Here is a 22740-nt window from a genome sequence, read left to right as displayed (position 1 = left end):
TTTTCCTCTTCAAAAACATGCATGTAGAGGTTTTAGATGATCCATGTGTGTTTAAGTAAATTTACGATGTGCAGTAGTTTCATTAGCAATTGTGTTGTGATAGTGCTCTGAGGGCGAAGTAACTTAGTGTGGGGAGCAAGGGAAGGGGGGAGCGTCAAAAATGGTTAATACCCCATAGAAGTGTCATACCATCCATCCCGTGACCCATCCGGGGCCGGGTCGCGGGGGCAGCAGTCTAAGCAGGGACTCCCAGACTTCCTCCAACCCGGACATGTCCTCCAGCTCCTCCGGTGGGACCCCAAGGCATTCCCAGGCCAGCCAAGAGACATAGTCCCTCCACCATGTCCTGGGTCTTCCCTAGGGCCTTCTTCCGGTGGGACATGCCTGGAACACCTCCCTAGGGGTAAATCGAGAGCTTTGCCTTCCGGCTCAGCTCCTTCTTTAGCGCAACGGGACCGATACAGCGACCGCATCACTGCAGATGCAGCACCGATCCACCTGTCAATCTCACGCTCCATGGAGTGTAATACCCTTTCTTTAAATACCGTAAATTTTGGACAATTGAGCACACCTGAATATAGGCTGCACCAGCTAAATTTTAAAAGAAAATACATTTTCTACATATATAGGCCGCACTTGAATGTAAGCCGCTTGTTACAAATATGTTGATACATGAGGTATTTACACAGAAAGACGGTAGTTTTTTTTTCAAGTTTTTTTTTTAAAAAGACACTTTCTTTCAAACTGCTCGAAAATCATCAGATGACACCAACTCACCATCAAGACAGGATGAACATACTTGCATATTTAGAAAATAAAACGGCATCAACACAGGCCATCTGCTTTTATTTCCTCTGAAAACACTGGTAGTCTTTTTACATTGACCAGGCTCTTCCCGCTGGTGCCTCCAATGTCACACCATTGATTAATTCATGCCAAGCTTACGTGCAGTGGCTCTATTTCCTTCTTTGATGGTCAGATCCATTGCCTTTAACATAAAAGCTGCACCATATGCATTTTTCATTTTTTTTTTCCATGATGAGGGTCTGTGCATGATGCGCAAAGTGACAGTTCAAAATCAGCGCATAATCTTTTCCCATGTCTCTCTCACTTTTGCGTTTACTGCTTGAGAGTGGTCGCTGGTGGCCCTTAGCCAATAAAAATCTATAAATTAGCTAGGCCTATAGTTGTATAGGCCGCATTTTCAAAGTGTGGGTAATGGCTTATAGTCTGAAATTTACAGTAGTATGTACAGTTAATCTGTTGGATGGATGACTCAAGCATGTTTCCTTCTTGTCTGGTCAGGTTGCGGCTCTGCTCGGCGATGCTCCCTGTCTGTTAGAGGATTGTTTACAATCGTTCTTCGCTCCAGAGGAAATGAAGGCTGTGGTGGAACATCACCGAAATCTGGGATTCTTTGAGGAGAAAGGTGACGAGACATTTCTTGGCAATATTTTCCAGCTCTCTTACCAGTTTGAGAGATCTTGAGAAGATGTCTGTGTAATCCCTCAGTCATCCAGGTCTGATCCATTGTAAAAAACAAAGTTTGACATTTTGTCCAGTCGACAGATTTAACTTTAACTTCGCTTTTACTATGGATCAGACCTGGACGACTGAGAGATTACACAGATGTGAAGAGAAATAACACTTATATGAAAAAGATCCATCTTAATACAAACTATTTTAATAATTATATATTTATGTTAAAAACAGTTAGAAATTATGTAATCAATGAGAACATATAGAATTCTAGTTTATTTATGTAAAAGTTCTACTAATTCATAAACTGATACAGGGATTTTTTATAGCGTGAAATTACAAGTTAATAGTGAAAAAAGTTATGAATTCAAAGTTGTTGTTTTTTTTAGCCCAGCAAGATGCACATCCCTTCTTACTGCCAGTTAGGTTAATGCTTCATATCAGATGTAAAGAGAATCAACGGAAGAATGCATAAACAATGTAAATGCGACTATGTACCGTTTTGTACATTATTTAATCAGTTCTCACACTTGGAAGGTCATTTCTGTAGTCCTGGGGTAGACTGACAGTGAAGAGACTGTCAATCTCCAATCACTCATTCACTTACCACATTCATACTAAGCAATGTGGGGGAAGGGTCTTGCCCCAGTGACCCAGTGACAGTACAAACAAGCTCTCTTAACCACTCAGCACTATGGATTGCATAGATACACAATAAATCCGCATGTAGATTCAGTCATTTCTAAACTTGTTTCAGTATGTGTCCACTGCTCTGTAGTTACTTCATTCTCCAATATGAGAATTAATTGGTGATACAGGTAGGATTTGGCAGTGTTTTGGAGCCCTTTTTGCACAAATGAAAAAAAATTAGCTACTTTCTAGTGTGATGTGCATCGGTCCATCGGAGGTGCTGACAGCTACACGGCTCTTTGTTGTGATGACGTTTACGTTGACATCAGCTCCCATTGGGCACTGCCGTAATCTAACTCGGAAGTGGGCAGACTTTTTCTTTTCTTGCTGTTTCTTTTTCTGCCAATTTGATTTTCATCAAAAAATATGATCAGTCAATATGAGCAAAACATCAAAATGAATCCTTTTGTTATATTGGCCAGCTGTAAAATATACTCTAAAATTCACAAATCCTATGCTATTAATGTTTCTTTCATTCACAGACTCCAGACTTTTGCCAATGGACGATTGTATCCTCTCTGCTCTCTCTCTTCCGTCTGAAGCCACACCCACTCCAGACTCTGCCCTCTTGGAGCTGACCCCAAACCCCGAGCTGGACCACCAGAGGAACAGCAGCATAGACCAGAGCCTCAGTCCCAGTAAAACTAATGAGCCTGCAAATGCTGACATTGGAGACTTAACCTCCTCCATGGACGACGTGAGCAAGTCCAGTCAGGTCACAGGGGGCAGGGTGCTGAGGAAGAGGAAGCAGACCGACTATAAAGACATTCCCCGGAAACAACCAGCTAAGGCCTTACCACACAGGTACATAATTTGATCACTATAGTACTAGCCTAAATCATTTAAATACCGTATTTTCCGCACTATAAGGTGCATCGGAATATAAGGCGCACCTTCAATGAATGTCCTATTTTAAAACAAATTTCATATATAGGGCGCACCGCATTATAAGGCGCATAGAATATAAACTACTGTAGTAGCTGGGGTTGTGTTACGCATCCACGAGATGGAGCTGCGCTGAAGGGAATGTCAACAAAACAGTCAGATAAGTCAGTCAAACTCACAAAACAAGTTAATGCATTCACAATATAGTAACTCTCGAAATAGTGCAACGTAATAACAATAACTCAACGTTGTTCAAGCGTTAATGTCCATATTCACAATATCTCCCAGCCTTGTTTAGTTGTAAACACGTGAAAGAAACACGTAAAGCCTCACTTTTTCAGTTCATTCCTCATTCACGAATTTGTCGAGTTCTTCCTCTTCAGTGTCTGAGTTGAACAGTTGGGCAAGCTCATTCAAAGTGCCCGATTCTGTCTCGTCAAAATCGCCATTATCCGTGTCGCTGCTGTTGTCTTAACAGTTCAGTGACAATTCCTGCCTTCGTGAAACTCGGACCGCAGTTGAGACTGATATATCAGCCCAGGCATCCGCGATCCATTGGCAGATTGTGGCGTATGTCGCCCGGCGCTGTCTCCCTGTTATCCCTATAGCGTCGGATCCTATCGTTGCGGACTTTCCAGCAGCGTAACTCCGTGCCCAGTCGTGCTCTTATGTAAATTCAAACGGCGTCTCAAAGCGAAGACACGGGGCTATCTAAATATTTTACCATCATTACAGTAATCTGCCTCTGTTGTCCCTCGAAGGTGAAGAATGAGAGCGCGGGGCTGCGGAGATTTTCCCAGTCATTTATTCGACGCGTAAAAGAAAAAATACGGATGGATGGGTAAAATAGAAGTAGTTGTGTGGAAAAAATGCAGCAAATGCTGATACTTCATTTAACATGATTTTTATGGCTAAAAAATAATAAAAGTCTAGGTCTAGGTGAGCTATACTGGCCCATAGTGTGCTCAGTCCTTAAAGGGTTATTACCGCTATTACTTCAGCGACGCCGCCTGACTACGGGTGTCATAATTGACCAATATTGATCCATATATAAGGTGCATTGGATTATAAGGCGCACTGCGGGTTTTTGAGAAAATTAAAGGCTTTTAGGTGCGCCTTATAGTGCGGAAAATACGGTAGTTACTTTCTCACACTAGTTTTAGTTACAGTGGGACTAAATACCTAAACTCCACCCACAATCACGCTTCAACTGCTATCGCTTCAGTACCTATAGGTATGCCCAAACTGTGGTCCGGGGCCAAGTGCAGCCCTCAGACCAATTTTTCTAGGCCCTCAAGCTTCCAGGTGAATTGGCCCATATTACCTTAAAAAGTACTTGTTATTGTATATTTCTGAAAATCTACTTTAACAAGCCCATATCAAATATTTAATGTGTCCCATTGAGGATGTAAGCATGAATAAAGGTCTAGTGGTTCAATCTAACTTGTAATAATAACGCAGATTTAAAGCATTCACTGTATTAGCGACCAGTCTATGGCCCTCAATCGGCCCTCAGCTTTGTCTGTGTTTTTATATGTGGCCCTTAATGAGAAAAGTTTGGACACCCCTGCTATAGACTAAAGAGTGTGAGGGGGAAGGAGGGGCTAGAGGTATAAGGAACAGTGTGATTGGTCTAACAGGCATCCACACTTCAAACTGCAGCCAGGTGTTTGTAATCAGAAACACTTGGCTGTAATCAGAGCAGCCCTGTGTAATGTCACATAGTACTTGAATTGCAGTGGCCACGGAAGACAATACACACTCACTTGACTTTGGCTATTTTTGACCAGAAAGCTGCACTTTTAGCTAATTTGCACTAATATTGCCAAAAAGGAGTAGGAACAGTAGACAATGCTATTAAAACACCATATAAAATTTAGCAGTGAAAAATTATATTTAGGGTTTAGTACCACTTGTACATTTAGCCAACCAAAATTACCAGCCAAAACCAATATTATATAAATCATATTTAGGCCCAGGCCTGGGACAAACTCCTGCCAAGGGACTAATTAAAACCATGTCTGGAGCCTAGATAATGGCAAAAAAAAAAAATCTACGTAAAAATCTGAAACTTGCATCAAAGAATAAAACTGTACCAGAAGTGGGTCATATTGGATCAAACCCGGGAATGACAAAAGCACACACCCTTGCATTTAGTACATCTCCTCCCAGTTTTCATTTCAAACACCCACAATTTTTATTGGCCAAAAATTCTGATATTTAGTTGGTTTTATGAAGTCTCTCAAATATCTGTCCTTGCTCTTTATCCTATTTGTGTTGTACTTGTCGAACATGTACACATTTCTCAGATAGCAGCCTTCCAGGCCATACTTTGGGATTAAGTTGGTTCTTGGCAAATCTTATGTATATTTTCCCTGCTTAGGAACTCCTCAGCGGATGAAGACAATTCAAGTGACTCTCCTTTGATCTCAATATGGGGAGATTACACAGGTATGTGAAGTTTTTATGTTTATATATGTCAGAAACTACTACCAAATGCTTCATTAGCTTTTCATGTACCCTTTGCTTAGATTGACCCACCCTTATTAAGCAAACAAAAATATTTAATTATGTATGATTTTATTATAAATATTTAGACCACAATTTCTCATACATATATTTGTGTGCAATGTAAAAACAAGCACCCAAGCAGTACAGCCAGATGCCCATACCTGAAGCACTGGAAACTGCCAAATAAAGGCTCCAAGCTTTGGCTAGCTGCCTAAAAAGATACTTGTGAGACAATAAAGCCAGACGAATAAAAACCGTCTCCTCACAACATAACTGGGCAAAATGTACTGTCAGTGGCAAGGTAATAACACCACAGGAGACCCACCAGGACTGGAAACCGAACAGTACTGGAAAAGCGAGGAGGCATCACGTAACAATGATGCACAGTGGCTGGTGGCTCTGAGAGAAGACCACAGCAACCTCCCTCAACAGAATCCAGTCACCATCATAATAATAATAATAATTATAATGGCTTACACTTGTAATGCGCTTTTCAAAGCCTCTCAAAGTGCTACACTATAGTCATTATTCATTCATTTCCACACTTGGTGATGGTAAGCTACTATTGTAGCCACAGCTGCCCTGGGGCAGACTGACGGAAGCGAGGCTGCCAATCTGCACCATTGGCCCCTCCGACCACCACCTATCATTCGAGCGCACACCACTTTCATACTAGGCAATGTGGGTGAAGTGTCTTGCCTAAGGACACAACGGGAAAACTTGGTCCGAGCCGGACTCGATCCTCCGACCTTCGGGTTGTGGGACCAACACTCAGATATGAAAAACTGGACTGCACCAGGCCCTGACATGATCCTTGCCTACTGGCTAAAGAAACTCACTGCTGTCCATGAGCGCCTGGTGGAACAAATGAACCAGCTGCTAAGAGATGGGATTTACCCTGAATGGGTAACCAAAGGGTGTACGATCCTGATCCAGAAGGATCCCTCAAAGGGTACAGTTCCACCCAACTATCAGTCAATAACCTGTCACTCCACAACATGGAAGCTCATGTCAAGCATCATTGCGGCTAAGATAAGTGGCAACATGGATCAATACATGAGCGAAGAATGAGCGAGACATCGACCCGTTGATCCACACCACCAGCATCTATAGCACAGACATTGGAATGTCATTCGGGCTTGAGAAGTGTAGCTGGATGGTGACAAAGAAAGGGAAGGTAGTCCACACAGAAGGGGTCTTACGCCAAGAAGGAACAATAGCAGACACTGAGAGCAGTTACAAGTACCTTAGTATCCCACAAGTAAATGGCAACCTTGAAGAGGAAACCAGGAAAGCAGCCACGGCCAAATGCCTCAGACTAAGGAGTCCGCTCAATGGCAAGAACAAGACTCGGGCAATAAACAGCTACTCCCTGCCAGTAATCAGATACTCAGCAGGAATCATAAGCTGGCCAAAGGAGGAGATACAGACCACAGATGTTAAGACCTGAAAGCTCCTGAGCATCATGGCGGGTTCCATCCCAAATTCAGCATCCTGTGACTGTACACGAGCTATAAGGAAAGAGGCCGAGGACTAGTGAGCGTGAGAGCCACAGTCCAAGATGAAATATCCAACATCCATAAGTACATCAAGGACAAGGCCCCAACAGATGACGTGCTCACCCGGGGATCAAACCAAACCTTCTTGCTGTGAGGCATGAGTGTTGCCACTCAGCCACCGTGCTGCCTACACACAAAAACAAACAGGAAAATTAAACAACAGGAAAAATCAGACAAAATAAGAAAAATCGGCCAGGCGAGGAGGAGGAGAGCCGGGCGAGGAGGAGGAGAGCCGGGCGAGGAGGAGAGGGAGCCGGGCGAGGAGGAGAGGGAGCCGGGCGAGGAGGAGAGGGAGGCGGGTGGAGGAGGGCCAGGCGGGGAGGAGGAGAGGGTCCAGCTGTCATCGGGGCATCTGAAAGAGTTACACTCCACAGGGGGAGTGGGACAGGGGAAAACATGTGAATAGCATTGCTGAAAATAGGAGGAAGCAGAGGATAGTGCTCAGGTTGCCATACTTCCCCCAGCTAGTTAACTCCTACTGCAGCCTATCTTAACCCTTTAAGGACTGAGCACATTATAGACCATTATAGCTCGCCTAGACTTTTTTTCTTTTTTTAAGCCATAAAAATCATGTTAAATGAAGTATCAGCATGTACTTTTGCCCTTTTTCACACAACTACCTCTATTTTACAAATCTGTCCTTATTTTTATTTTGATGCATCAAATAAATGTGTAATACCAGTTTAAGTAGAAGAAAAATATTAAAAAGAATGTACTTTTGTGTAACTTTTATGCAAGCAAAGATAAAAAAAAAACTATCTGGCTAGCTCAGAAACACTTTATAAAACATATTTGAACAATAATCAATATTTATACAAGAGATTATGCAGATTGTACTTAGGGTTAGGTTTTTACAGCCCTTCCTATAAAAAAAATGTCAGGCGTTTTTGCAGCTAAGACAATGATTTTGCCAGGTCAAATTTTTTGGAATGTCTACAAAAGACTTACTGAAGTTCTGCAGCTTATGAGTTTGTAATCTTTAGTAAAATATCCTTTTTGGGAATATTTAGAAATGGTTTAAAATCAGTGCATTGATCATTATGTACAATAACAAGTGAAAAAACAAAAATAAGAAAATCAGAAATTATTTTATATTTCAATGAAGAGGAAATTGAACATTAAATCAACAGTGCAATATTATATACATTTACAAAATGAATAGAAATATAAACACGAACAGTGCAACATATACAATAATTTACAAAATTAACTGAAATATAAACACAAACAGTGAAACATTATATACAATAATTTACAAAATGAAGGGCTTTCAATGTCTTTTACAGTTCTGATTCAGTGTGTGTGTGGTACATCCTGAAACCATTCCTGTCCAGCTGCATGCAAAGCCCCACCTTACACTCCTCACACTGCCAGGGAGTGCAGCGTTTGCAGAGCACGCACTGACGCTGTCCCTTGTTGACCTTTTGGCTTTTTGATTGTCCAGAACTGGTGGGGACAGGGAGGTGGTTGGATGTGGGCACTTTGGGCTTTGTTTTTAGGGGAACTCCTAAAAGTTGTGATGTGAGCATCTCCTGGAAGTCTTCCTCCTCCTTGCCTGGCCGATTTTTTTTGTTTTGTCTGTTTTTTCCTGTTGTTTTGTTTTTGTGTGTAGGCAGCACGGTGGCTGAGTGGCAACACTCATGCCTCACAGCAAGAGGGTTTGGTTCGATCCCCGGGTCGCCCAGGCCTTTTTGTGTGGAGTTTTTTATGTTTCTCCCCATGTCTGGATGGGTTTCCTTCGGGTTCTCCGGTTTCCCCCATCAACCAAAACATGAACGCCCTTCGAGACAACTGTTGTTGTGATTTTGGGCGTTACAAAAATAAATTAATTCAATTGAATTGAATTGGAAGTCGTGCCTTGTGGGGGGGTCTCTCGCCACGGATGGTCGACATCTCTTTGAAAATAATAAAGCTGTTGGTAACAGCAATGTCCAACATGTGTTGGAAAACGGTGATGTACCACCTCCTTGTTTTTCTGTGTGACCGTGTGACCAGCAGCTGGTCAGACATGTCACTCCTCCCATGTAACGGTTGTACTCGCCCACCACTGTGGGCCTGGGGATAGGCACCCGTTCATATGTGCCATCTGCCTTCTTCCTCCACCGCAGCACTGTCTCGCCAGCGTACACCGAGTGGACATTTGTACACATAGACACCTCCCTTGTGTCCATCCACTTCACAAATAAAAGGTCTCCGTCCCTCAACCAGCAAATGGACCCTCGTGGAGATCTCTTTGTCAGGGCGTTCTCTGTTGTTGTGGGAACCCCGATCCTCCCCTGTCTGTAAGTTCCAAAGGCTCCAAACCGTTGCTGACCCAGGTGGCGGAATAGTTGTGGGCTGGTGTAAAAATTGTCACAATAGACAATATACATTTCCCAAGTAGTCCTTGTTGACAAGGGAGGAAACAACATCAAATGACAGTCCATTCACTGAGCTTATGGATTTGGACTTTCCCGTGTACAGCTGGTAGTCGACGGTGTAGCCATTCTTGTCTGCCAGTACAAAAAATTTCTGGCCCCAGTAGGCTTGTCCCTCATGTACTGTTTGAAGGACAGCCTTGCTTTGGTGGCTACTATCTGTTCATTCACCGAAATGTGCTGTCGAGGATGGTAAACAGCCATGCAGCGGGTCTACAGCATATCAAGAAGTGGCTGGACACGGTGAAGGTCATACTTCTCAGTTCCCCTGGCAAGGTCATTTTGGCCATCTTCTTCAGGGTCACTGATGTGGAAAAAGGACAAAATGCTCTTGAACCTGTCCCGTGTCATGACCATAGTGGGAAAGGGCACTTCAAAGATAGTCTGTTGTCTCCAGAAGTCTGTCATTTTAGGGAGGTTCATCACTCCCATGTAGAGCAGAAGACCAGTGAATTTCTTCAGCTTCTCAGGGGTTATATCAGTCCAGTGATATTTTCTCCCTCTCTTCTGGTGTCGAGCCGCACTTTTGTTAGTGTTGGAGCATAGTAGCCTCCACACCTCTGCATCAAAAAACCTGGAGAAAATGTTGAGAGGAGTGCATGTCCCACTATTTAGAGGAGCTTGGATTCCTGGTGTCTGCCTGGGAACAAACTTCAGTTTTGGTGGCGCCACATCAGGATCCTCTTCTGTCTTCCATGCCCTGGAAGTGGGACTAGGTGTTGAGCGGCTCGTGAAAGTGCCCCCCCTGCAACTACTGTGGCCACCAGATGGCCCATCTCTCAAATTCATACTGAAAAAAAGAAAACGATAACAAAAAAATATTTTTGTGTGATAATTGTATGATAACATTGTGATAAAAAGACAGATTTGCTTCAGTTTATTACTTGCTCAGGTGAATCTGGCAAGACAGTCTCTCCTTCGCTCACTGCCTCCTCAGCACTGTCCACCTCCATGGAGACACCCTCCTCTATGAGGTGCTGTGGTGGCTTGGGTACCCGTGCTGACCTCCTCAAACAATCCTGCTTTACTCCTGACGTAGAAGCTGGACTGTGGGGTGACCTGCTCCTGTCACCTCCTCTCTTTCGCCCCCGTTGCCTACAGCGACCCCTCAAAGGTTCCATGACATGGCTTGTTGCAAAAAAAACAAAAAACAATCAAAACATGATTTAGTTGTCTGACAGTTGCAATAACAATGTTGTAATAAATTATATCAGTCATTATCAATGAACAATGTGTTTTGAACATGCATGTGCATGTTCTACCTCCTGTAGAACATGGAGGTAGAACATGCACTGTCTCTGAATGACTCACAGCATATTTTATTTGGTGTTTCTATTTTGCCAATGAATTTGTCCACAATGCATTAATAATTTAGTGCTTATGTGTCTAATGGTTTTACATATGCATATACTAGATTAGTATTTTATTTGCAATATAGTAAAGGATACTATTTTTGGCGCTTCAAAAACTGTTACGCGCGCCAATACTTCAACTCGCGGCAAGCAGCTTTACTCCCGCGTAATACAGATTTTCGCACGTAGTATCTACTATAGAACACCAGTACTGTACTTAGCACAACTTTACAGAAATAGCAGATTTACTGTAACATACAAGCCTTCTTTGCACGTTAGCTGTTATAATTTAGATAATGAAATGTCGTCTTTGAGGACACTTACCTGGAGTGAGAGGACCGCAGACCGGGTGCGTCTCCTCCGCCCACCAGACAAGCGTCTTTCTAGACGCTGTCTGCCACAAAATCCGCCTCCTTCTTCCCTGTTTTTCGCTTTGAAAACATGGCCAAATAATACTACCTGCCCAACGATGTAAATGATGGCAAAAACTTGATGAACAAACTGTAACTCCCACTACGACTGCGAGGCTCCCCAGAGTGACGCCTCAGCAGTGACTGTGAGAATCCCGAGGGACAACGTAAGCACATTACCGTAATGACAATAACACATTTAAAGAGCCCCATGCCTCTGCTTTGAGACACCGTTTGAATTTACATGATAGTGCAATCGGTTGCGGAGTTACGGTAATGGAAAGTCCGCAACCGCGAACCTATCGGCGGCAATAGCATCCGATGCTATAGGGTTAATGTCACTCCCTATCTCCCTCACTAAGTAACCTGGTCATAAGCTATACCGAAGAGGAAGGTTTTAAGCCTGGTCTTAAATACAGAACCTGTGGGGGCCTGTTTAACATCAGCAGGGAGTTGATTCCATAGCACAGGAGCTTGGTAACTGAATGCTCTCCCTCCCACTGTACTTTTGGACACTCTAGGAACCACTAATAGTCCTGCATTCTGAGAGCGGAGTGCTCTGTTTGGCTGGTACGGGACAATAGCATCTTGCAGATAGGATGGGGCCATACCGTTTAGGGTTTTGTATGTCAGGAGGAGGACTTTGAATTTGATTCTAAGCTAAGCCAGTGCAGATATTTTAGTACAGGACTGATGTGGTCTCTTCTTTTAGTTCCTGTTAGGACTCTGGCCGCTGCATTTTGGACCAACTGGAGGCTCCTTATAGTACTTTTGGGGCAGGCGGCGAGCAGAGAATTACAGTAATCAAGTCTGGAAGTAACAAATGCATGGATGAGTTTTTCAGCATCATTTTTAGGTAAAATATTTATATAGTTATATTTCGCAGGTGAAAGTATGCGGTTTTACAAGCTATGTTTATATGGGCTGTGAATGAGAGATTTTGATCAAATAGGACTCCAAGATTTTTTACAGTAGGGCTAGAATCTATACTCACATTGTCAAGTGAGATTATCTGGTCCGACAGAGAATCTCTTTGACCTTTGGGACCAACGACAATGACCTCTGTTTTTTCAGGATTTAAGAGCAGGTAATTCAAGGTCATCCAGGTTTTGATGTCCTTCACACAGGCACTGAGTTTATCTATTTGATCAGTCTGATTTGGTTTCATTGATAAGTACAGCTGAGTATCATCAGCATAGCAGTGAAAATTAATGCCATGTTTTCTGATAATGTTACCCAATGGCAACATATACAGAGTAAATAGGATTGGACCAAGCACAGATCCTTGTGGAACACCACAGGCTACTTTAGAACAGGGAGAGGTGCTCTGGTTTATACTAACAAACTGGTACCTATCTGATAGATAGGATTTAAACCATTTGAGGGCGGTCCCTCTGATTCCAATGTCACATTCTTACCTCTGCAGTAGAATGTTGTGATCAATGGTGTCAAACGCTGCACTGAGGTCCAGTAGGACCAGGACTGAAGCCAGCCCGTTATCAGCAGCTAGTAGTAAGTCATTTCTTACTTTAAGCAGTGCAGTCTCTGTGCTGTGGTGAGCTCTGAATCCAGATTGATATTTTTCAAATATATTATTGTCCTGCAGGTGGCGGCAGAGCTGTTTTACCACCACTCGTTCTAGAATTTTTGAGAGGAAGGGAAGATTAGAGATAGGTCTATAGTTGGCATCATCAGGATTTAGGTTAGGTTGTTTCAAAAGGGGTTTAATCACAGCATACTTAAAGGACTGAGGAACATAGCCATTTTCTAACGACATATGTATTATGTTATGGATGGAATCTATTATTAGGGGGAGGGCTTCTTTGAGGAGTCTGATTGGAATAGGGTCGAGCAAACAGGTTGATGGTTTGGACGACATGATGGCTGAAGTAATCTCCACCTCATCAACAGGAGTAAATTTATCTAATGTTATTAGAGGATCTATGTGGGATATTGGTATTACAGACTGGATTTGCTCAGAGCTGATTTTAGGAGTAGCTTTGTTGATTTTGTCTCTAATGGTTGTAATTTTGTAATCGAAGAATTGAAGAAAGTCATCACAACTAATGTTCGAGGGGATAAGAGACTCATTAGCAGTGTGGGAGTTTGTCAGCCTGGCTACAGTGCTGAACAGAAATCTGGGGTTATTTTTGTTTACTTCTATTAGATTTTAATAGTATCTGGTTCGGGCTTCCCGCAGAGCGGCCTTATAAGTGAGCAGGCAGAGCTTCCATGCCTTCAGAGACTGCTCAGAGCGCAAGCGGCGCCAAAGCTTCTCTGTGTGTCTTACATGTTTGAGTGTCCTGAGCTGTAACGTATACCATGGAGCCGGAGGTCTTGGTTTAATGCTTATCTGTTTTAGTGGAGCTACAACATCGAGAGCAGATTTTAAGGTGAGCATTGTTGTGTTCTTTGGATGGTACTCATCATTCTTCTTCCTCCAAACACGGCGAGTGGAATTAAGACCAAAAGTTCTATTTTGGTTTCATCTGACCACATGACTTTCTCCCATGACTCCTCTGGATCATCCAAATGGTCATTGGCAAACTTGTGATTTTAAACCATGACGTCTTAGTGTATTACTAACTGTAACCTTGGAAACGGTGGTCCCAGCTCTTTTCAGGTCATTGACCAGCTCATCCCGTGTAGTTCTGGGTTGATTCCTCACCTTTCTTAGGATCATTGACCCCACGAGGTGAGATCTTGCATGGAGCCCCAGTCCGAGGCTGATTGACTGTCATGTTTAGCTTCTTCCATTTTCTAATAATTGTTCCAACAGTGGATCTTTTTTCACCAAGCTGCTTGGCAACTGTTCCAAAGCCCTTTCCAGCCTTGCGGAGGTCTACAATTTTGTCTCTTGTGCATTTTGACAGTTCTTTGGTCTTGGTCATGTTAGTAGTTGGAGTCTTACTGATTGTATGGGGTGGACAGGTGTTTTTGTGCAGCTAACGACCTCAAACAGGTGCTTCTAATTTAGGATAGTAAGTGGAGTGGAGGTGGACTTTTTAAAGGTGGACTAACAGGTCTTTGAGGGTCAGAATTCTAGCTGATAGGCAGATGTTCAAATACTTATTTGCAGCAGTAACATACAAATAAATTATTTCAAAAATCATACAATGTGATTTCCAGATTTCTCTTACAGTGGACATGCACCTAAGATGAAAATTTCAGACCCCTCCATGATTTCTAAGTGGGAGAACTTGCAGTATATGTATGTGTGTGTATATACGAGAGTAATTCAATAAATAAGGTGAATTTTTTCGGTATAAGGACTTTTAATACAGTTAGAAGCTTACTTTTGTTTGTTTGTTTGTTTTACTTGTTTTTCACATGGATTTAATTTCTTTTGCAGATTAAAAAAAAAACTTTGAGAGTTTTGGCAATTAACAAAGATGGCCAACCAAGAAGCATGCTCCAGGATTGAACAGCGGTCAGTTATCAAGTTTTTGGCTGCTGAAGGGTGCAAACCCATTGAAATTCATAGGAGAATGTCAACTGTGTATGGTTCGATCACCTCAGGACACCTCACTTCTGTAGGCCTCCCAGGCCTGCCTTCATCCTCAACACTGCTCCGTCCTTCTTTAAACAATTTAGCCCACTTGTAGACATTTTTTTTGGCTGAAACATGTGGCACCATACACAGTTGACATTCTCCTATGAATTTCAACAGGTTTGCATCTTGGAGCATGCTTCTGATGTTTATTCCTGCTTCTTTCTACCATAGTGCCTTAACCTTCCCAGTTGAGTGGGAGTTATGTTTTGTCATAAATTTATATAGAAATGAAATAAGTTTTTTATTATGATCAGCATCATATGCATACCACTTCAGAACTGTGATGTCTGTATCCAATTTGTATTCTTTCACTACATTTTTCCACACAGAGGGAATACACCCAATGCAGGGACTACCCATCCGACCTGTATATTTTTGTACAAATGGGTCTGCCAAGGTCGCTTGTATTGACAGAGAAGGTTTTCTCCTCAATACTTTTCCATTGAGCATTGTATGATACATCTCACCAGTATATGATGGTCTTCATCTGTGCTGCCCGGTAATAATAATAATAATAATGCCTTACACTTGTAATGCGCTTTACAGGCTTGTCAAAGCCTCTCAAAGCGCTCCACTATAGTCATTATTCATTCATTTCCACACTTGGTGATGGTAAGCTACTATTGTAGCCACAGCTGCCCTGGTGAGACTGACGGAAGCGAGGCTGCCAATCTGCGCCATCGGCCCCTCCGACCACCTATCATTCACACACACACCACTTTCATACTAGGCAATGTGGGTGTCTTGCCTAAGGACACAACGACAGAACTTGGTCCGAGCGGGACTCGATCCTCCGACCTTCGGGTTGGGGGACCAACACTCTAACCACTGAGCCACTTCCGGTCGAGAACCATGGCCTCGGATTTGGAGGACCTGATTCTCATCCCAGCCGCTTCACACTCGGCTGCAAACTGCCCCAGTACCTGCTGCAGGTCCTGGCTCAAAGAAGCCATCAGGACAACATCATCTGCAAACAGCAGAGATGAAATCCTGTGGTTCCCAAACCAGACCCCTTCCGGCCCCTGGCTGGACCTAGAAATTCTGTCCATAAATATAATGAACAGAACCGGTGACAAAGGGCAGCCCTGGCGGAGTCCAACATGCACCGGGAACAGGTCTGACTTACTGTCGGCAATGCGAACACAGCTCCTGCTCCGGTCATACAGGGACCGGACAGCCCTTAGCAAAGAGCCCCGGACCCCATACTCCCAGAACACCCCCCAAAGGACACCACGAGGGACACAGTCGAATGCCTTCTCCAGATCCACAAAACACATGTGGACTGGTTGGGCAAACTCCCATGAACCCTCAAGGACCCGATGGAGAGTATAGAGCTGGTCCAGTGTTCCGCGACCAGGACGAAAACCACACAGCTCCTCCTGAGTCCGAGGTTCGACTATCGGTCGGATTCTCCTCTCCAGCACCCTGGAATAGACCTTACCGGGAAGGCTGAGGAGTGTGATTCCCCTATAATTGGAACACACCCTCCGGTCCCCCTTCTTATACAGAGGGACCACCACCCCGGTCTGCCATTCCACAGGCACTGTCCCCGACCACCACGCGATGTTGCAGAGACGTGTCAGCCAAGACAGCTCAACAACATCCAGAGACTTGAGGTACTCAGGACGGATCTCGTCCACCCTCGGAGCCTTGCCACCGAGGAGCTTGCCAACCACCTCAGTGACTTCAGCCAGGGTGATGGACGAGTCCGCCTCCGGGTCCCCAGTTTCTGCTTCCTCCTTGGAAGACGTGACAATGGGATTGAGGAGATCCTCAAAGTATTCCTTCCACCGCCTGACAACATCCCCAGTCGAGGTCAGCAGCTCTCCACCCGCACTGTAAACAGTGTTGGTGAAGCACTGCTTCCTCCTCCTGAGGCGTCGGATGCTTTGCCAGAATCTCTTTGAGGCCGTCCGATAGTCCTCCTCCATGGCCTCCCCGAACTCCTCCCAACCCCGAGTTTTTGCCTCTGCGACTGCCCGAGCCGCGGCACGCTTGGCCCGCCGCTACTCATCAGCTGCCTCAGGAGTCCCACGAGCCAACAAGGCTCGATAGGACTCCTTCTTCAGCCTGACGGCATCCCTTACTTCCGGTGTCCACCACCGGGTTCGGGGATTGCCGCCACGACAAGCACCGCAGACCTGATGACCACAACTACGAGCAACCGCATCGACAATAGAGGTGGAGAACATGGCCCACTCAGAGTCCATGTCCCCAGCCTCCCCCGGGATCAGGGAGAAGCTCTCCCGGAGGTGGGAGTTGAAGACCCCTCTGACAGAGGGCTCCGCCAGACATTCCCAGCAGACCCTCACAATGCGCTTGGGCCTGCCAGGTCTGTCCGGCTTCCTCCTCCGCCAGCGGATCCAACTCACCACCAGGTGATGATCAGCTCAGCCCCTCTCTTCACCCGAGTGTCCAAGACACGCGGCCGGAGATCAGATGACATGACAACAAAATCGATCATCGACCTCTGACCTAGAGTGTCCTGGTGCCACGTGCACCGATGGACACCCTTGTGCTCGAACATGGTGTTTGTTACGGACAAACTGTGACTAGCACAGAAGTCCAATAACAGAACACCTCTCGGGTTCAGATCGGGGAGGCCATTCCTCCCAATCACGCCCCTCCAGGTGTCACTGTCATTACCCACATGGGCATTGAAGTCCCCCAGGAGAACAACGGAGTCCCCGGTTGGTGCACTGTCTAGTACCCCTCCCAGGGACTCCAAGAAGGCTGGGTTCTCTGCACTGCTGTTTGGCCCGTAGGCCGACACAACAGTGAGAGACCTGTCCCCGACCCGGAGGCGCAGGGACACGACCCTCTCGTTCACCAGGGTGAACTCCAACACGTGGCGGCCGCCCGGATCTCTCTGCACCCACCCCTCATGGCTCCTCCCGCAGGTGGTGGGTCCATGGGAGGATGGCCCCACGTCGTTCCTTTGGGCTGGGCTCGGCCGGGCCCTGTGGGGAAAGGCCCGACCACCAGGCGCTCGCCACCGTGCACCCATCCCAGGCCTGGCTCCAGGGACGGACTCCGGTAACACCAGTCCGGGCGACGTAACTGGTCTTGTTGGATTTCTCTTCATGGTGGGCTTCGGAACCGCTCTTAGTCAGACCCGTCTCCAAGGACCTGTTTGCCATGGGTGACCCTACCAGGGGGATGAAGCCCCCGACAACATAGCTCCCAGGATCATTCGGGTGCTCAAACCCCTCCACCACGTTAAGGTGGCGGTTCGGGGAGGGGTATTTCAAATGTTATAAATATTTCATTTATAACATTTTTAATTCTTTCAAAACATTTGATAAAGGGGTCTGTTAATTTTTATTTACCAATTCTTTTAAATCAGTTTGTAGGTCCCCTATCCTTTTGTCTTTTTTTTTATTTTTTTTATAAGAGGTTATTGCTATAATTTTTCCTCTTATGACAGCTTTTAGTGTGTCCCAGAGTATTGGAGGTGAGACGTCTCCATTATCATTTATATCGAGAAACTCATTTATTTCTTAACTAGTTGATATCTTTGAGCTGGTATGGATTTAATTTTCATTTAGTGACTTTCGGACTCAAATTGACCAACAGAAACAAAGGTGCATGATCACTCGTATCCATTGTTCCCATCTCACAAGTTTGAATTTTGTCTTTGTTCCAAAAGTAATCAGTTCTGGTATAAAGTGAGTGTGGAGCTGAATCGAGAGAGTAGTCACGCCTCATGGGGAAAAGATCTCTCCAAATATCAATCAGACAAACTTCCTCAAAAAAAAGAAGACCTTCTTATATAAAGTGTTCGATTCAGGAACCTTTCTGTTAGAACTATCCAATTCTGGTTGCAGACAGATGTTTAGGTCCCCACCACATATTAAGAACCTCTGCGTTTCTGTTACTGTACTGTATTAATAATTTTTTTAAAGAAACTCGAGTGGCTCCCAGGCTGTGCATAAACGCTCATGAATGTTTGGATTCCCATCTATACTACCCCGTACTAATACAAATGTCCCCTCTTTCACTTCAAATGATTTTTCAAAGTTTAGCTTTTTTGAAATAAGAATCACCACCCCTCATCTACGGACTTGTATGAAGAGGAAAATATGTTTGCAAATCCAATTCTCATTACCGGTAGTTTCTCATGTTCAGTATTACTTAAGTTTCTTGTATCCGTGTCCCCGCCACTTTCTACGCCTTCCGCAGCAGCTGCTCTGTTAGGCTCTCCTTCATTGTAATGTTTGTGACCAGGAATCCCCTGGTTCTCATGTCTGCTGTCGCCTCCTCCACCGTCAGATTAAGCACTGTCCCGTCTTGATAAAATACCCTCTGTTTAGCGGGGCAGGCTGCTTGAAATCAGATGTTTTGTCCCTTTAGTACTCATTTAACCATGATTGTCCTCCAAATATCCTGCAGAAATGCAGAGACTATGCTGAAGCCAAAGTATATTATTTGTCCCTCCAGAAGTACCGCCTTTTTGACCCATGCTTTGCATAAAACCTCCTCTTTGGTTGTGAAGCAGCGAATCTTATTATTGAGCAGGGCTTATCTTCGCCGTTCCTATTTGGATTGGGGGCTCCTACCCTGTGGGCTCTTTCAATGTCCAGGGTAATGGACTGTCCAAACTGCCCCAAAGTACTTTTTCAACAAAATTCACAATGAACCTTCCGCTCCTTCTGGGATATTATACACTCTTAGGTTCTCCCTTCGAGACCTGCTCTCTTAGTCAATCAGTTTGCTTTCTTGTTTGCTCATAACGTTTATCATCTTAGCCAGCACTTGCTCCGTGATCTGGACCTAGTCCTCAACAGGACTAGGTCTCTCTGCGATTCGAGTCTCTGCTTCTGTTATTTTTTGGTTTACACTGGTCAAGTCGGATTTGAAGTCTTGGAATTCCTTATGAAAGTCACATATTTCTCCTAGCACCATTGCCAAATTGGTGGCACTTGAATCATCATTGGCACTATTATTAGCTTCTTTGTTACACTCCCAAGGTGGCGTGGCATCTACGGCATTTTGTTCACTTAACCAGTCTTCGGTCGTAGTTTTATGCCTTGCGTCCCTCTTCCCCATGTTCATCACGTTCTTGCCTTGCATTCTAAAATATTTTAAATCCTGATACTTTTATGGGGAGAAATAAATAAAATGCAGGAGAACTATTGCTCTAGGCTGCCAATCCTTAGGATGACGTCACCAGAAGCTATTTTTTACAATTATTATATATACTTTATACACTTTTCTCAGGCATTAACATTTTCTCACATTTCTCTCTTATTTAATTAATAGTGACTCACACGTATTCCTTTGACCGTGCCTCTTCATCCTGGCACTGCTCCGCTGTAGAGTTAATCAAACATTTATGTAAATTTGACCAGCTGAATGCATTCTGTACTGTACAGAAAACATGGCACGGAGGAGATTGTGTTTTGCATCCTGATTGACAATGGTCTACAGTCTCTTAACCAATCAATGCGCGTTTATATGCAAAAAAAAAATCATGCAAAATTGCACACAAAAAAATCAGCGCGACCACAAAAGGTCAACCACGATATAGCGAGGGACCACTGATATAGTATGTATATATATATATATATATACATACATACATACACATATATACACACACACACATATATATATATATATATATATATATATATATATATATATATATATATATATATATATATATATAATATATATATATACACACACACACACACACACACACACGGGAGTCATTCAATAAATAAGGTGAATTTTTCAGTATAAGGACTTTAAATACACATAGAAGCTTACTTTTTATTTTTTTACTTGTTTTTCACATGGATTTAATTTCTTTTGCAGAATAAATAAAAAGGATTGGATTGATTGAACAGCGGTCATGTTTTGCTTTAAACCATTCTATCGTCACTTTGGCTTTATGTTTAGGATTGTGGTCCTGCTGGAAGGTGAACCTCCGCCCCAGTCTCAAGTCTTTTGCTTTAAATTTCACCACAACTTTTTTTCTGACCTGTCTGGTGTGCTCCTTTGACTTCATTTTGTGTTTGCTCCAGAAACACACTTAACAAACTTCTGTGGCCTTCACAGCACAGCTGCATTTATACTGAGACAAGATTATACACAGGTCGACTCTTTTTAGTCATTAGGTCAACATTCAATCTTTCATCATGCAACTTCTAAAAGCAATTGGTTGCATTCAATAAAAAGAGGGTCGAATATTCTTGCACGCTTCAGTTTTTTGTTTTTTTTTTTCGAAATCTTATAAAATATTTCCTTTCACTTCGCACTTGTGTGCCATTTTGTGTTGCTCATTCACATAAAATGCTAAGAAAATGTATTTAAACTTGCGGTTGTGACGTGACAATATGTGAAAAGTTCCAGGGGGATGAGTACTTTTGCAAGCCATTGTGTGTGTGTGTGTGTGTGTGTGTGCGTGTGTGTGTATGATGTATATCATATTATATATTATAATATGTGTGTAACATAACTGCCCAGTTAAATTGTCATTCTACTCTCTGCTTGTCAATTAGATGATTTATGTTTTTGGGCTATAAAAATTATTACTTTTTCTATGTTCCCAAAAACCTTGAATTACTTAACAATTATGCTAATTATTTGTGAATCAGTCAAGTGTTCCCAGTGTCCAATTTTGCTTCAACACTTTGTACGTGGCAAAATCTGTCTTTTTTAAGAAATCCCAGACGCTTACTCTATATTTCAGACAGTCAACTACAGTTAACAAATTTTGTTGTCTTCTTTTTGATTTATTTTAGACAGTCCCAAACCATCAGTGGGCTCAGACTCTAAGGTGCACTGGTCCGATGAGGAGACTGTGATTCTATTGGATGTTTGGGGTATGAACGTTGTGAATCCTCGACGACTGAAGAACCGACAGCTTCTGAGTCAGATCTCCCATAAACTGTGTGAGCACGGGTACCGGAGGACGCCCGAGCAGTGCAAGTCCAGAATCAAACGCCTACGCAGATACTTCACACAAGTCAGCAGGTACACGAAAGCACAAAGCTTTCTTTGAGTTATTTTGTCGATCATTTAGTTGATGGAGTCTTAGTCGACCAAGGTTTTTATTAGCGATGTAATGATATCCAAATATGACAGTACATTATTATCACAGTATGAATCCAAGTACAAAAGAATTGTAAATAATGCTACTTTTTCCTTTTTTAAATGCTTTGACAAGCCTTTGGTGCAAGCCATTACTCCCTTAATCCAAAGATATGAAAGTGCTTGTTAACAGTTATTTCTACATGGGAATGGATTGGATGCATTTAAGCAAAGGAGCTTGTGAGTCAATATATTATTGTAGGACTTTCAACAATATGATATCGAAATATTTTGGTTATGGTTTTGTTACATCCCTAGTTTTTATTGCTCAACTAATTATTTAATTAAGATTAAAAGGATTTATTTGTACCAAAGTAGACATGAGAAGTATAATTGGAGTTTTGGAGTGACTGGACCGTTGAAACTGCCTTTTCACTTATAAAGATGGTGTTCACTACTTCTTCTCTGTGTATAGAGTTGTTTTTGCATGAGATCTTAATAATTTTGAGAACTTTTAGCAAGGCCACACGCCCCTTTAGTCCATTAATCAATGCATAGGTCGACAGAAATAAAATCTTTAGTCAACTACAGCCCTAAAACTTAATTCATAATGAAAGATGGCTAAAAATGTATATAATTTTCAAGAATAACAAATCTGCTGAATCTGAATGACAATCTGCTGCATGACTTGCCAGTTCAGCAGTTTTGAACAACAAATCAATGTACCTGTTTCTGTTATTAAGCTGTTTTAGATGCATTTTGCCATCAATATAAAAATAATGATCTACTTATGTTTTAGTTTAATACTAAACTAAACATTATGTGCCTCTTGTTTGTCTTACA

At 43.2% G+C, this 22740-nt stretch overlaps 1 protein-coding gene across 1 annotated transcript in view; it reads left to right on the top strand.

Annotated features, from left to right (window-relative positions):
• Positions 1-22740, top strand: part of zgc:113263 (uncharacterized protein LOC503753 homolog) — a 44552-nt gene that overhangs the window by 5458 nt on the left and 16354 nt on the right. The window contains exons 6-9 of the mRNA XM_033989948.2: positions 1306-1429; positions 2652-2973; positions 5438-5505; positions 21609-21840. Of these exons, the coding sequence (XP_033845839.1) occupies positions 1306-1429; positions 2652-2973; positions 5438-5505; positions 21609-21840 (746 nt within the window). The remainder of the gene's footprint in view (positions 1-1305; positions 1430-2651; positions 2974-5437; positions 5506-21608; positions 21841-22740) is intronic.

The sequence above is a fragment of the Periophthalmus magnuspinnatus genome, chromosome 23, assembly GCF_009829125.3.
Source record: "Periophthalmus magnuspinnatus isolate fPerMag1 chromosome 23, fPerMag1.2.pri, whole genome shotgun sequence".
Classification (NCBI taxonomy): domain Eukaryota; kingdom Metazoa; phylum Chordata; class Actinopteri; order Gobiiformes; family Gobiidae; genus Periophthalmus; species Periophthalmus magnuspinnatus.
Note: the sequence above shows the minus strand (reverse complement) of the source record. Positions and strands in the feature narration are given on the sequence as shown.